Source organism: Echinops telfairi, unplaced genomic scaffold (genome assembly GCF_000313985.2).
Source record: "Echinops telfairi isolate 266 unplaced genomic scaffold, ASM31398v2 ScPeMD7_7468;HRSCAF=8506_0, whole genome shotgun sequence".
NCBI lineage: Eukaryota > Metazoa > Chordata > Mammalia > Afrosoricida > Tenrecidae > Echinops > Echinops telfairi.
In genome coordinates this window covers 48,405,168-48,422,364 of record NW_022111369.1, presented here as the reverse complement: position 1 = coordinate 48,422,364, position 17,197 = coordinate 48,405,168, and the positions used below count along the sequence as shown (strand labels likewise).

Sequence of the window (17,197 nt, the reverse complement as noted above, 5' to 3'; positions counted from 1 at the left end):
AAGCACTCCATAGACCAGCTCTCGGACCAAGTGGAATCACTAGCTGAAGTGGCTTTTCCCAAACTGCAGAGGGTTGGACCTCTTGTTCTTAAAGCAAGGGCTGTGTGCAGCTTTAGGAGAAGAGTCTGTTTTTATGCCCAAAAAATGGCATTGTAAAGGAGAGTTTGTCCCTAGTTAGAAAGAATGTAGAAAAACATTTAAAAAACCAACTCTCAAATCCAGTGATGGGTGATAGCAAAGATTGTTTGAAAGGTCCGCCTGGGTCACAACCCTGTTAACCAGCTCAGCTGGACCCTTAGTCCTTGTTTTACTCACCCACATGGTCAGGCTATGCAACCTTAACTCTCTCCTCCGCACCTGCATGGATTCTGTTAAGCTATGGTTCTCCATACTTAGTATACCCCTCTAGAAAATCCTTCAGGACATCTAGACACTCCCTTTTGACAGAATAAATTATTTGATTCTCCATATGACCAGTGGGGAATGTTCCCACTTGCCCCAATATTCTGACCTACCCCCCAGAGAAGTGTAGGTAATGCCATCTTGCCTGAAGGCCGTGTCCCCTATAGCTCACTGCCCTATTGGTAGTTTGCTAAATCAATCTATCCTGGTACTTTTCCAAATCTAAGTGTGTAGCCTTCAGATAACTCTCCACCCCCACACTATTCCAGGATGTTATTCTAAATTTTATTCTCTGATATTATGTATGTACCCCCACTCTGCTTCGGGATGTTATGTAGATTCATGCTTCTTTTAGCTTCTGGAATCAGCTTGGTTAAATAGAGTAGAATGTCTGTACTCCAAAGCTTGGAAAACAGGATGCAGCTGGAGTCCTGGGTCTTGTAGTTTGAAAAACGGGATACGCTTTTTGCCTATATATACACCCTGCCTAAGTACTATTCAGGACCCTGGGGTTTTAAGTGACACTAGTCCTCCTGTGGTCGCTGACTTAATAAAGACTCCTTATTTGGATTCGCAGCAGTATAGTGGTCTTTTATCTCTTGCAACATGTAACACCACAGACTTCGTATCCATGTGACTCTGCACCCACTGACCCGTGATCTCTCTGCTTCCTGCTTCTTTTCTGTGCCATTGACCTGATGCTATGTGAGTCGGGAGAGGGCTACAGCTACCATCAGACCCATGGATTTAAGTTGGACTTGGTTTAGATTCCTTCTTGGTATAAAATTAGTTATTGATATAAAGTTCTTTCTTATACTTATAAATGTCACTGGTTTTGTTTCTCTAAACAAAACAACCTACTACAAGTAGTGAAGGAAATTTCAAAAAAAGAGAATATGTCCAAAGAAGTTAAATACAGGATCTACACAAGAAATAAAATATAGTAATAATAATTACTTATAACATAAATTTTTAAGTTTCAAATGTTCTTGGATGAAATTCTAGTTATATGAATTCCTTACATGTAACTCAGTTCCATGCAAATCCCATGAATTATAAAATGTCCATCAAAATTAGCTGCCATTTAAAAAAATGCCATTTAAACTCAGGCACAGAACTTGTTTCCTAAAGATTTCTAATTACATTATTTTTCTGCCACTCTTTGTTAAGGTCCATCATGAATGAGAAGTGGGACTCCAACTCTTCAGAAAACTGGACTCATATCTGGCATGTCACTAACACAAACCATGATCTGGACTCGGATATTAATATCACCTACGTGAATTACTATCTTCACCAGCCTCAAGTTGCGGCAATCTTCATTATCTCCTACTTTCTGATCTTCTTCCTGTGTATGGTGGGAAATACAGTGGTCTGCTTTATTGTAACGAGGAACAAACATATGCACACAGTCACTAATCTCTTCATCTTGAACCTGGCAATTAGTGATTTACTAGTTGGAATATTCTGTATGCCCATAACATTGCTGGACAATATTATAGCAGGTATGTTGACTTGTATGCAATGCAAAGGTAACATGATACAGTGGTAGTCCCATTTTCCTGCAAGTATTGAAGGAGTGTTCAACGTTTATGGTGTTCCCAACATTCTTCCAGATGCTAGTCCCCCAGGTGGACTTTACAATGGGGGTGGATAGATAATAGGAAAAAATGCAAGTAGAGTGTTCACTCAGAGTCATCAAAGAATGAGACCAAGTACTTCTTATCCGAGTTTTTAATTTTCTCAGTTTAGTTCAAGCTACCCTGTCTCCCCAAAAATAAGACAGTGTCTTATATTAATTTTTGCTCCTAAAGATGTGCTAGGTCTTATTTTCAGGGGATGTCTTATTTTTCATGAAGAAGAATACAGTGCACATTTATTGTTGAACAAAAAAAGGAAATTTATTACCTGTATACAGTGCGGTAGTAGTTGTCATCACAAACCAGCATAACCAGACAAACTGTGGCTCCTACAGTATCAAGAATTTCTTGTTACTGCCATTATTTCCATGTACAACAATCTATGGTACATTTACTCGCACTTCCTGTCTGCTCCGGCTGCGCTGCGGCCAACAGTGAGCTGCGCAGCAGCGCCCGCCACTAAGGTCCAGAGTCCAGAGTTACAGTAGCTTCGGGGGGGCCTTATGTTCCGGGAGGTCTTGTTTACGGGGGGATGCCTTATATTTCAGCAAGAGACAAGACTGTAAGTAGGCCTTATTTTCAGGGGATGTCTTACTTTCAGGAAAACACGGTAGCTATAGGATAGTAGAAATAACAGTCAGCATATTGTAGATTATAAAGCTCCCCCCCCCCAATTTTTTAAAATCACTGCCATTGGGTGTATTTTGACTCATAAAAAATAATAGAACTGTCCCTGTGGGTTTCCAAGACTGAACATTTTTACATGAACAGAAAACCTCATCTTTCTCCCTCAGAGCAGCTAGTGGATTTGACCTGCAGACCTTGTAATTAGCATCATAATACCTGACAGTGCTACCAAGGCTCCAAAGAACTGGTAAATCAGATCTCAACTGATGCCTGTCTTCACTCTAACATAAATACTAATTTAAGACCTCCTGTGACCAGCTAAATGAGCCTTGGTTGCACAGTGGTTAGGCGTTGGCTTGCTAACAGAAAAGTCTGTGATTGGAAGTCACCAGCCACTCCATTGGCTAAAGATAAAGCAGTTTGTTTCTGTAGACTTACAGCCTTGAAAACCATCACTATGAGTCAGAATCAACTAGACCACAGTGGGTTTGCTTTGCCGTGGGAACTAGGAAACTTTCCCAGTGGGTTTTGAGAAAAATAGAGGAGCAATTTCAATAATTTCTTCACAGAAACTGTTGTTTGTCAGTAGTAATTCACATGTATATATAAAATAAGTAATTTAACATTGAAATTTATTAAGCGATTTTGAATATTCCTGAGCCATTATTATCTCTTGCTCCTGTAGAGTCGGTTTTGTCTCATAGGGAACCTATGTGTGCAGAACAGAAGAGTTTTTCAAGAGCTGAGACTTTTGAAAGCAGATGACCAGTCTTGTTTTCTGAGGCTCCTCTGGATGACGGAGAACGGCCAAGCGTTCTGCTCATCGTCAAATTCAATGGTGTCTGACCCCCAGGAACTCTTCCTTACTACCCGGTGTGGCATTCTGTGCTGCGGCAATTCGGTTACAGTGTCTTCTGGTTAATTAATGGACCCAAGGCTGAAGCACCCCAATTCCATCTAAAGAAAGATGAATATTAGTATATTGATGATATAGCCAGAGAATCAAAATGAGCTATATCATGTGCTATTTTCATAGAATTCAAAATTAGCTTATTGAAGAAAAAGAAAAGAAGCTTCTCTTTGGAGGTTACCTGTTTTCCTTCCCTCTTCTGGAATGGGGCCCAGAGTTCAGGGGCCTGTCCTTTCACTATGTGTTGAATAGAATCTGTTTAAATCTTTGGTTGTGTGATGCTATCATTTAAAACCCAAATCTGTCAAGAATGTCCATTCTCAAGATAGTGTCTTAGTTACAAAAAATGTTGAAAAAATGGATATAACTCACACGATTGCTCTCAAGAAACTTAGTTTGCCAAGTAAAAACATCCTCACGCTTTGCTCCAGTAAATAGTCTTAATTAAATTATGATTATTTTTAATTTTTCTTATACATTACCTCTTCCTCTCTTTGATTTCCATTCCCAAGTGGTGGCCACTTTCAGTTCTTTGTACCATTTTATTTATTTATTATTTGAGAGGGGAGTTACTTCCATATTGCTAAATCAATCACGTTTTTAATGTTATGTTTTGTCTTAAAATTATGTAAATTTAATTCTTACACTCCTCTCCCAGGACATTACACACAAATTGATATGCCCCCCCTTAATTTTACCTCCTCTCCTCTTAACCGAATTATATCATAGCTCTTTGTTAAATCAATATTCAGAATATACACTATGTGACCATATGTATCTTACCCTTTGTTAATCGTGCAGAATACTTTGATTTCAATTTCTCTGTAATAATTTCCCCTCACCTTAGGTTCAATAAGGGCCACATATTTTGATTTGTTTAGGTTGGGTGTGTATTTATGACTAATGTATCCCCATATTCTCTTCTAGGAATGTTAATATCTTGTCAACATCTTCAAACATAACAGGTAACATGCCAATTGCATCTTTTCCTTGGAGCTGCGCGTCCACATTTCCTGTTCTCCCGTTCTTATCTGGACACAATGGCCTCCAGGCCTGAAGCTCAACTAGGGTTCTGGAATGTCCTTTTCACAGAAATGCCAGCATTTCCCTTCGCTTCTTTGGGATCAATCTCTTGCCTTTAGATGCCATGTCTTCCTCTTTCTTCACGTATCCTTTTATTAACCCCTTGATAAACAGTGAACTAAAACAGGAATGCTTCTGATCTTATCTTTCTTTAACTATTTATCCTATTTTCCCATTTGATTGTAGTTAATGTGATCAGTCACTAGTCGATAGTGGTTCAAGTCCACTCAGAGATACACAGGACGATCTGGTGACCTACTTCTGAAAAATCAGCCCTGAAAACGCTATGGAATGCAACCCTACTCTAACACACATGGGCTCACCTTAATTCAGAATTGGCTTGATGGAAATTTCTTTAAATATGAAATTCTAAGTTGGAAATATCTTCCCCCCAATATGAAATGGATTGTTCTCTGGCTACTTCTGAAAACCTGATGTCATTTTATTCTTGCTTCTTTCACTAATGGTTTGCATTTGGTTTTTTAGTGAAAATTTTAGGGTCTCTCTTTGTACCAGAGTTTTAAATTACCTGGAAATGTGTCTCATAGTAAGGTTTTCTCTTTTTGCTTTCAATTATTATACGAGACACAAAATGAGCCTGTTAAATAAAATTTTTTTTTTCAATCCTGGAAATTTTAAAAAATAGTTTTATTTTCTTCAACTCTAACTCCTTAGATATTGAAGTTTCCATGTGGCCCATTTTCTCATCTTCTTTCCTTTATTCTTTGCCTCTTGTACTTTCAAAGAGAATCCGAGTACTGTTTCTTCCAATTTTCATGTTGAGCTCTTTATGTCTATGATTTTAAATCCTGAAAGCTACTTTGTCTTCTACAAAGCCCTTTTACTGTCATGTTCATGCATCATAGATAAAATTTACTATATTCCTGAAGTTATCACTGATTATATTTGTTGCTTTTCCTTTCTTATTTATTCAGCTCACATAGTTTTTCTCTCAACATTGTTTTGTCTTACTGGTCTTATTCTCTTTCTTTTTTTACCTTTGCTGTTTCTCTAAGTGGACTGCTACCTGACTGCCTCTGTTTCAGAATAAGGCACTTGTTGATGGTTTGGAAGGCCTGTGTGCACGAGTGAGGTAAAGGCCACTCTCAGCTTTGTCAGTCAGGCCCATTCCTGGGAAACCACCCCCCCCCCTAAATGTGTAGATCAAAGTTCTTAAACAAATCCGTTTCCCCCAGAAAATAACCTTTCATCTATGGTCAAATGATGCAAGAGTAGCTGCCACAATCTGGATCTGAGTTTGTCTTGGGTTGTATTTCAGATGTACTTAGATCATTTATGTGTATTTGAAATATTTTGTTATATATTATTTTATTTGGAACAAAAACTAAATTAAACGATTTTTTTATTAAAACAAATGGAAGAATATGAGAAATATTTGTCATCTATTTGTGGAAAATTCAAATTGCTATTATTGTAGGAGTTTTGTTATTTTCCATGCAGTGTGTGTATATTTTATACATATTTATATATACCTTATTTAATATATTTTATATCTTATATATTTTGTACATATGGTTATATTCATATCATTATATTTATCTTTCTTTTATTTAAAGTATATTTTATAAATTTTATTGTACAAATTTTGTTACATTCCATACTTTAAATACACACATGTGCATGCGTGTATCTTTATTTGATCCCTCCGCATCACTGTGTCACCCACTGCACCTTTGGGCTCAGAGTCCAGATTCCTCCTGCTTATACCTCCTCAGAGGCTCAATCTCTCTTCTTATGACAACATAGAAGGAGAAACTACGGCTGTCTAATGGCATTTATAGAGAATTCCTACCAACCATCTTCTTTTCCCAACTTCCCATTCTCTTATGTAGTGACTGCCTTACTCTTGTCTTCCTCATAAGCTGGCTAACTCTATTAACACACTTATTTATTCATCTACTAAAGAGTTACAGGCTCAAAAACTCACAGAGGCAGTTCTATCTGTGTCTCACAGGGTCGCTATGGGTCTATCTGTGTCTCCCAGGGTCGCTAGGGGTCTATCTGTGTCTCCCAGGGTCGCTAGGGGTCTATCTGTGTCTCCCAGGGTCGCTAGGGGTCAGCATCGACTTGATGGGAGTGAGTTGGCTCTTGGTTTGAACCATCCTGTTTTCTTTACCCATGTGGATATATGCTCTTTTATCCCTGCACTATGATTTTATCAAATTTTGGAGACAGACAAGATAATTTATATGCATGTGATCAACCAAATGGTTACACAAACTATTCTTTGCATGTCTGTTGCAAAACAAAACAAAGATACAATAGCCGCCAAACAATTTTTAGTAATGTAAAGACAGGGACTCTGTCTCATTTTATTCACATTCAGTAGCATCCCTAAAGCATCTGTGTTCACTTGTTCTAGATAGATATTGTAATTTTACTTTAGATGCTCTTGGATACATTCATAAGTTTAGAATATTTTGAATTAAATAAGAATATTTTCATTTAGAGAATTACTTAACAGGATATTTTCTAAAAGATAAAATTTTAAATTGTGAGAAACATTTAGCATTTACTTTTGAGGAAAAGGGATATTTGTTATTGTAGAAATTAGGTTACTTCACTATACTAGTCCAAGGGTATTTAGAATGTACTGCTACAATAATGTCATTGACTCTTTTATAGGTTTTTTTAGTAATTAATGTTTAGTTAGGAAATGATTTACATGATAAGTTATGTTCATGCAATGTGATATTTATCCTAGGAATACTTCTGAGGTAAATTTTTACATTACATATAAGTAAGCATTGAGCTTATTCTCTGTGTAATTTCTGATTGCTTATAATTTATGGATGCATCCTCAAATTAAAATAATGTACAACTGTTGCACTCCCTGAAATATCATTTTTGTATAATGTTAATGGTATGACTCTGATGCCACATTTTCTGGTTTCAAATCATTAGCCTGCTACAAACTTACCACATGGCAAAATATGTAATATCTGTGTGGCTGCTGCCTTTCCTATATTTTAAGAAGAATAGAATATACTTCAAAACCTGTTGGCTCTTAGCTATGCTAAAAGACAGGAACTACTTCTTACAGTGCTGAGCATCTATTTTATAAGTATTGACATTCTCTTAGTCATATACTATCAGTTTACTGAAAAACAAAATTTTGTGATATAACTGAAATTTGTGGAAAATATAATGATTGCTCCCTGATTGTAATTTAGAAAAAGTAGGCTAATCTTTATGTCACACTTTTCTGTTCATATCTTTGTTGAAATAGAAAATATGATATTTTCACAGAATGATTGTTCCATTTCCCTTTCAGGATGGCCATTTGGAAATACGATGTGCAAGATGAGTGGCTTGGTCCAGGGAATATCAGTGGCTGCCTCGGTCTTCACATTAGTTGCAATAGCTGTAGATAGGTAAGTCAGTGCCAAACTCTGAATCGGGAGAAATGGACATGTCTGAGACTAATATATCTAATCAGAGAAAAATCTACAGTCATATATATCTGCTCACAATGAATCCATTTTTACTATCCCATTAAAAACAAGGTATGAGCTTTCCAAATTTAATTACTAGTAATACAAAGCTATGGAATTTTTATATTTCATTATAAATACCTGTATATAGCACAGTTTTAGACACTAGAATTTAGAATTTTCTATGATGAAAATATGATACTGTTTCAATGCTATCCATAAAGTTTTCAAAGACAATTTCTTCTGAAGTGAACAGCCTATTCCTTTTTCAAATGCTCTTACATGAGTTCAAGTTGAAGTTGAAGAAAGTTCAAAGAAGTTCACGAGAGCAGAACTATGACCTTGAGGATATTCCACCTGAATTTCAAGAACAGATTTGACACAATGAACGCTATGGACTGACGGCCTGATGAGCTGTGGGGAGACGTCAAGAACATCAGACATGAAAGACGGTGAAGGTCATCAAAATACAAGAAAAGAGAAAAGATCAAAGTGCATGGCAGAAGAGACTCTGAAATGGTCTCAATCATAGAACATCTAAGGCAAATGGAAGAAAGGATGAAATCAAAGTATTGAACAGAAAATTTCAAAAGGCAGCTCAAGGGAACAAAGTCAAATATTAAAATAAAATATGCAAAGACTTGGAGTTAGAAAATCAAAAGGGAAGAACATGCTCAGCATATCTTACATTGAAAGAACAGAGGAAAAAATGCAATCCTTAAGTTTCAATACTGAAGCATTCTTAGATCAAAATATTAAATAATGCAGGAAGCATTTTTAAAAGGTGGAAAGAATACACAGTCACTATCCTAAAAAGAACGAGTCAACATTCAACCGTTTCAAGATTGCGTGTGGGCGAGAACTAATGTAGCTAAAGGAAGACGTTGAAGCCCCTCTGAAGGCAAGAACAAGGCTTCGGGTGTTGGTGGAATAGCAACTGTGGTGGTTACATAATTTCAAGTCAACTTGAAGTGTAGAGGTGGGGTCTAGCCTGTCAATCAGATGGCAGCTTGATGACCTCATTTGGAGGTGCCACCGATATAAATGGCTCTCTGGAGGTGTGCCTCTCTCTCTCTTTGCTTCACCTTCCTGTTGAAGAGCCACTTCGAGCCAGGCTAATGGCAGCCAGAGCCCTGGAGATGTCTCCACTGCCATTGAATCTATAGGACTTTGCACCCACTGTGACCTTGAATTTTGCATCATTGTGAGTGGCAGTATGAGTCTGAAGAGGGATTTATGGATTCGTTAGTATTGGACTTAAGGACTTGATCTGGACTGGGTTAGGGTATTTGCTTGATATATCATTATTTATTGATATAAAGCTCTCTCTTACACATATATAAGTGTCTGTGGATTTGTTTCTCTAGTCAACTCAGTCTAACACAGCACTTCAAGTGTTTCAGCAGACTGATAAAACACTTGAAGTACTTGTCTATGCCAAGAAATTCAGAAGACAGCTACTTGGTCAACACACTGGAAGAGATCTGTGCCCATTCCAAAGAAAGATGATCTAGTGAATGCTCAACTTACAAAACAGTACCATTGATATCACCTGCAAGTAATATTTTGTTGAAGATCATCCAATAATGGTTGCAAAAGTGCATTGACAGGAAGCTGAGAGAGGATCAGGCCAGACTCTGAAGAGGAAATGGAACACAGGATATCATTGGTGATGTCAGATGCCTCTTAGCTGAAAAGAGAGAATACCTGAAAGATGTTTATTTGTGTTTTCCTGAATATCCTAAGGTATTCAATGGTGTGGGCCAGAACCAACTCGGGGGAGCCTTTCGAAGAATGAGAATTTGAGAGCGCTTCATTTTGTTCCTGTAGACCCTGCACGTGGATCCAGAAGCAGTTGGGCTAACAGAGCAAGGGAATGCTGCATTATTTAAAATGAAGAAAAGTGTGCTTCAGGATTGTATCATCCCATCACAAGTATTCAATATGTATGCTGAGCACCAAACCAGGAAAACTGAGTTATATGAAGAAGTATGTGGCATCAGGATTGGAGGAAGGGGTATTAACAACTGTGATATATAGATGATGCAGCCTTGCTTGCTGAAAATGAAGAGGACTTGAAGCACATTTGCTGATGAAAATAAAAAATTGTAGCCTTCAGCATGGATTAATTAACTTGATGTAAAGAAAAGAAAAATTCTCACAACTGGACCAATAGGTAACATCATGAAATGGAGAAAAGATTGAAGTTTTTAAAGATTGTTTCTTACGTGGATCCACAATCAGAGCTCATGGAAGCAGCAGTCAGGAGAACAAATTGAGGCATTGCCTTGGGTACATCAGCTGCACGAGACCTCTTCAGGGTACTGAAATTCAAAGATGTTGCTTTGAAGACTAATATGTGTCTGACCAAAACTATGGCATTTTCCTATTGCCTCATATGCATATGACAGTTGGGCATTGAATAAGGAAGGCAGAAGAAGGATTTTTGCTTTTGAATGATGGTGCTGGAGAAGAATATTGAAAGTACCATGGACAGCTAAGAGAAAAAACAAATCTGTCTAGGGATAAGTACAGCCAGAATACTCCATAGAGTATTGGCCTGGCTCATGTACTTTGGACATGCTATCATGTCCAGTCTTGCCCAGAAGCAATCGGCCCCTGGAGAAGGATGTCATACTTGGTAAAGCAGAGAGGCAGGGAAATAGAGGAAGACCCTCAACAAGGTGAACTGACACGGTGGTTGCAGCAGTGGGCTCAAATCTAAGCACAAATGTGAGGATGGCGCAGGACCGGGTGGTATTTTGTCCTGTTGTACATAGCGTCTCTGTTGAGTCAGAATTAACTGGATGGCACCTAACAACAACAATAGTAAAAATACAAAAGTGATGATATAATACTGAAATGTCCTGAATTTAAGATTAAAATCCATACATTCATTTATTCGCATGTTTGAGGATTTAGGATATGCTGGGCATATGGCTGGATTATGACACATGCAAATAAATCAGACACCTCTGTGGCTTGATTTTCAAATACGTAATAAGCAACTTTCTGAGGTGAGCAATAAATACTAGGAAAGGACTTTCACTGTTTCAGGGTGCAATGGATTATGCATCGAGCTGCTAACTGTAAAGTCTGCACTTTGAAACAGCCAGATGCTCCTAGGGAGAAAGATGAGGCTTTCTACTCCTGTAAAGGGTTACAGTCTTGGAAACCCACAATGACAGTTTGACTTTGTTCGATAGGGTCACTATGATTCAGGATTGACTCAATGACTGTGAATTTTTGAGTGAGTTTACTGATCTGCATTCTAACAAAGTAAAAAAGAATGAAATGTCTAAGTAAACTGAGCATATCTATTGGGTGTCTAGTACTGTAAAGTTGTTAAAAAGCGATAACTAGGTCATCACACACATATATCAATATTTAAATCTCAAATGCATAAAATATTTAGAAAGAAGGTTCATACTGGTGCAAACAGTATGGTGCCACTACGTAAAATTTAAAACATTTTGGTACAGACTTGTAGTGTAAAGCATACAAGCATGGACATGAGGGACACATAATGCCAAGATGTCTGGCAGAGAGAAAGATAATGGGATTAAAAAATCTACCAAGAGAGATCAATTGTGTGTACAATGTCCTACTATTTTAATATGAAGACATGATCAATAATTAACTTTCAACATTTGTTAAATGACATAATGTCCTCCTTTTTTTATATGAAAAATTGTTAAATGACTAGCAGCACTTGTTAAACAACTTAGCAGCAATTATATTTTGTTCCTAATTTTCTGTATGATTGAAATATTAAATAAGTGAGTAACAGTAAGTGAGCATAAGGATCATTTTTCTCTTTTCATGAAATGTAAAATATTCAGAAGAGTATTATTGTTTAAATTGGGTTTTTAAAATTTTTTTTAATCATTTTATTCGGGGCTCGTACAGCTCATATCACAATCCATCCATCCATCCATCCGTCCATTGTGTCAAGCCCATCTGTATATTTGTTGCAATCAACATTTTCAAAACATTTTCTTTCTACTTGAGCCCTTGGTATCAGCTTCTCATTTTTCCCTTCCCTCTCTACCCTCCCTCCCTTAAAACCCTTGATAATTTATAAATTATTAATAGTTTTTCATGTCTTACACTGACTTTTCTGTTGTCCATCTACCTGGGAGGGGGTTATAGGTAGATCATTGTGAACAGTTCCCCCATTCTCCCCCGACCTTACTCTCACCCTCCTGGTATGGCTATTCTCAATATTGGTCCTGAAGGGGTTATCTGTCCTGGATTCTCTGTGTTTCCAGCTGTTATCTGTACCTGTGTACATGCTCTGGTCTAGCAAATTTGTAAGATAGAATTGGGGTCTTATTAGTAGGGGGGAGGAAGCATTAAAGAACTAGAGGAAAGTTGTATATTTCATAGCTGCTGTACTACACCCTGACTGGCTTGTCTCCTCCCAGAGACCCTTCTGTAAGAGGATGTCCAGTTTCCTACAGATGGGCTTTGATTTTCCAGTCCGCACTACCCCTCATTCACAATGATATGATTTTTTGTTCTTGGTCTTTCATACCTGGTACCTGATCCCATCGACACCTGATGATCCCACAGGCTGGTTTACTTCTTCCATATGGGCTTCTGTTGCTTCTGAGCACATATGTACATGCCTGTATTTAGACCACTATAAATGTCCTTTACCTCGTAGTTTTTTCCTCTGTTTCCTTTTACTTTCTTCTTGACCCACTATCATGCTCAGCCTTCATTTGGGTTTCAGTAATTCCTCTCGGTTACATTACCCTAGATCAAGCCCTCCCAGACCTGCTTCACCGTTCTCACCATTGATTTTAGATCACTTGTTCCATTGTCCCTGGGTTTGTTAACACTCATTTCCTTTCTCCCACCTCTCCCTCTCCTGTGTCTCCCTGGAACCATCAGCCCAGTTGTTTTCTCCTCCGGATTGTTTCTCCAGCCTATCTTATCTAGATGTACGTGCAGAGACAATAATATGCACAAAAACAAAACAAAGCAACAAAAGAAAACAAAACAACAGCAAAAAACCAATGCCAAGAGAAAAAAGAAAAGCCTATAAATAGCTCATGGTCTGTTTGTTGCCCTTTAGTAGTCTTTTCCAGTCCAGTCTGATGTACTACCATCCCCTGACCCCGAAGTCTATTTTTGGTATTCCCCAGGGATTTCATTGCTCTGCTCCCTTTCTGTTCTGTGGCACACATTTAGTGTTTCATCTCCGTGTGGTGGGGTCACATTAGGCACAATTCCTGCATTGTGTCCCCAGTGTTGTCCCCCACAGAACTATGTGTCAATGAGGGACTTCATTCCTCATTTGCGGGCCGGCCCTATGGTCCTCTCTGTGCATTGGCTTCTTTGAGTTGGAATCTCTTTCCTGGGACTTGGTGGGCAAGGATGTGCTCCACTCTCTCTCCCTCCCCAGTCATTTGTTCTTGTGTACTCTGTTCAGACATGTACCTCTCCCTGAGCTGTAGTGTCAGTGCTATCCTGTGAAGTGAATTCTTCCGGGGGGAGGAGGAGGCTGTAGTTGGGATTGAGGTTGGCCCCTCAGACCTCTCTATTGGTTCCCTAATTCACGTCAGTATGTATGTTCCATTCACATCTTGACCCACAGGGTTGAAGTCTGGTCCCTCTTTCTCTGTGGAGATATAAACAACACCCACCCCCCTTGGTTTGGGTTAGTACCTTGTTCCCCACTACCCATTTCTTTTTTTCCCCTTCCTTTTTAGTTGGCTGCCTTATGTACCCCTTGCCATACTACCTAGACCTCACCCCAGGAATATATGTATACAGTAGCTTTTTCCCTGTAACCCTTTTGCATTTTTAAGTTTACATCAGTGGACTCATGCTGTTCTTGTCCTTTTTGCTTGGCTTACTTCGCTTAGCATAATTTTTTCCAGTTCTTCTGATGTGGCAATGTGCTTCGTGCATTCATCACTGTTTTTTGGCATTGTGTTGTACTCCATTGTATGTATGTACCACAATTTTTAATCCATTCATCCGTTGATGGAAATTTGGGTTGTTTCCAACTCCTTGCAATTGTGAACTGTGCTGTGATGAACATTGGAGCACAGATGTCTGGCTGTGGTTTGTTTCTTGCCTATCCTGGGTATATGCCCAGTAGGGGGATTGCTGGCTCATATGGTGGCTCAGTCGCCATCTGTTTTAGATATCACCAAATTGATTTCCATAGGAGCTGTACATACCACAGGTCACACCAGCAGTGGACGAGAGTTCCTATGTCACCACAGCCCCTCCAACACTTGTTACATTCTGATTTTTTTACTTGGGCCATCTTTGTGTTAGTTGGGATCTCATAGCTGTTTTAATTTGCATTTCTCTTATAGCTAATGATCTGGCAACATTTTCTCATATGTTTATTGGCCATTCGGATTTCTGCCATTGTGAAACTTCTGATCAGGTCCTTTGCCCACGTCCTCAGTGGGCAATTAGCTTTTTTCTTTATGGAAGCTAGCAGAGTACTGTAGATTTTAATGAGAAGGCCTTTAAGTGATGTGTCATTGCTAAAGATGTTTTCCCAGGTTATGGGCTCTCTTATTACTCTCTTGGTAAATTCTTTCAACGTACACAGGTGATTTATCTTCATTATGTCCCACTTGTCAATTTGTTACTCCTCTGTATTTGTATCCTTCCCTATTTCTGATAGCCTATGTGTTCCCTGTGCCAATGTTCTCAGGTTTGTCACAATTCCCTCATTAATGGGACAAAGGGTTGGGGTTTTACCTCAAGCTCTGTGATCCACCTTGAATTTATTCTTGTTCATGGAATGAGTTAAGAGTCTTGCTTCATTTTTCTATAGGAAGATATCCATTTTTTCCAGCACCACTTATTAAAGAGGGCATCTGTTTCCCATTTGATCCTTATCAAAGGATCCTTATTTTGGTCCTTATCAAGATGAGTTGTCTCTATGCTGATAATTTTATCTGGGCTTTCAGTTCTTTTCTGTCGGTCTCAGTACCTGTCATAATATCAATACCATGTGGTTTTGACCACTGTGGCAGTATAATATGTGCTAAAGTCAGATAAAGCAAGCCCTCCCACTCTCTTTCTTCTTGAGGAGTTCTCTGCTAATTCTGGGCTTCTTCCCTCTCCATATGAAGTTGGTAATCAGTTTTTCCAATTCTTTGAAGAAAGATGATGGTATGTGTATCAAGATAGCATTAAACTTATATATTGCCATGGGCAGAACAGCCATCTTTATTGAGTTTTCCAATTCACAAGCTAGGAATATTCTTCCATTTATTGAAGTCACTCTTGGTTTCTTGTAATACTGTTCTATAGCTTTCCTTGTACAAATCTTTCAATTTCTACTCGGCTATTGTGAAGGGTACCACCTTTTTGATCCCCTCTTCTGTGGTCTTGTCTGATGTGTATAGCAGCAGTCCAATAGACTTCTATTTGTTGATCTTGTATCCTACCACTCTACCATATTCCTTTATTGCTTCCAGTACTCCCCTTGTAGAGCTTTTGGGATTTTCCATATATAAAATCATATCATCTGTGAATAATGACAGTTTTGCCTCTTCCTACCTGTGATGTCTTGTCTTTGCCTTATGCTGTTAGGTAAAACCTTCAGTATGATATTAAATAAGTGTGGGGACAAGGGGCATCTTTGTCCGTTTCCCCCGTTTCAGTGGAATTGTTTTCATCTTTTCTCCATTGACTACCACATTGCTTGTTGGTTTTTCATATACTTTGGATTATATTGAGGAATTTTCCTTCCATTCCTATCTTCTTCAGTGTCTTAAACAAGAATTGGTGTTGGATATTGTTGAATGCTTTTTCTGCATGTATTGTTATTATCATGTGGTTCTTAACATGTCAATGTGGCGATTAATATTAATTATCTTTCATATGTTGAACCAACCCTGCATCCCTGGTATGAATCCCACGTGGTCATGCTGACTTATTTGTTTTATATACTTTTGTATTGTATTGGCCAGTATTTTGTTAAGGATTTTTGCATCGACGTTCATTAGGGATATTGGTCTCTAATTCTAGATTTTGGGGGCCTTGCCTGGTTTAGGTATCAAAGTTATACTAGCTTCATAGATCACTCCCTTTGCTGTGTCCCAAAGGTTTTGGTACATCATATTCTCATTCTCATTTGTTTCTAGAAATTTTCTAATTTCATCTCTGATCTGGGTAAGTACCCACTCCATTTGCAATAGTTATTCATCCTCCAATTGTTTGCTCTTGTTCTCTTAATCATCCTTTTGTGGATTTCAAGACTTATAGCATAGTGGTCAGAGAGAGAAGTTTGTATGATCTCTATGTGCTTGAATTTACACAGATTCAACTTGTGTCCCAACAAATGGGCTATCATGGGGTATGTGCCATGTGGGCTTGAAAATAATGTGCATTTTTTGCATTTGGGTGGAGAGCTCTGAAAATATTGGTCATCTAATATCATCTAATCATAATGTTTGAATCTGTATCCTCCTTGTTAAACTTCTTTCCCTGTGATCTGTCTTTTTCAGAGAGTGGTGTATTAAATTACCTATAATTGTTAAGCTTGCAATTATTTTTTTCATCTTTTGAAGGGTTTGCTAATTACACGAGTCTCTTGTTGGGCACGTACATATTTATTATGGTCACTGGTTCTTGGTCTAGTATTACCTTGAGCATTTTATAGTGTCCCTCCTTATCTCTTGTTTTGGCTTGCACCTTGAGATTAATTTTGTCTGATATTAGGATTGCAACCCCTTCTCTTTTTTGTATTGCCATTTGCTCGGTATATCTTTTTTCAGCCTTTGATTCTTAGCCTATTTTTGTCTGTTATCTTAAGATGTGTGTCCTATAGGCAACACATTGAGGGGATGTGTTTTCTAAACCAGTCTGCTAGCCACAGCCTTTTAAAAAAAAATAATCATTTTATTAGGGGCTCATACATATCATCACAATCTGTACATACGTCATCTGTGTCCAGCACTTTAGTACAAATGTTGACTTCATCATTCTTACGACACCCACTTTCCACTTGAGCGCCTGGTGTCAACTCATTTCTCCCCCTCCCTCCCCGTTCCCCCCTCCCCCCAAACCCCTGATAATTTATAATTTATTATTAT

At 38.3% G+C, this 17,197-nt stretch overlaps 1 protein-coding gene across 1 annotated transcript in view; it reads left to right on the top strand.

Annotated features, from left to right (window-relative positions):
* The first annotated feature begins 1,579 nt into the window (after positions 1–1,579).
* NPFFR2 (neuropeptide FF receptor 2) overlaps positions 1,580–17,197 on the top strand; it is a 32,629-nt gene continuing 17,011 nt past the window's right edge. The window contains exons 1-2 of the mRNA XM_004703367.2: positions 1,580–1,907; positions 7,958–8,057. Of these exons, the coding sequence (XP_004703424.1) occupies positions 1,580–1,907; positions 7,958–8,057 (428 nt within the window). The remainder of the gene's footprint in view (positions 1,908–7,957; positions 8,058–17,197) is intronic.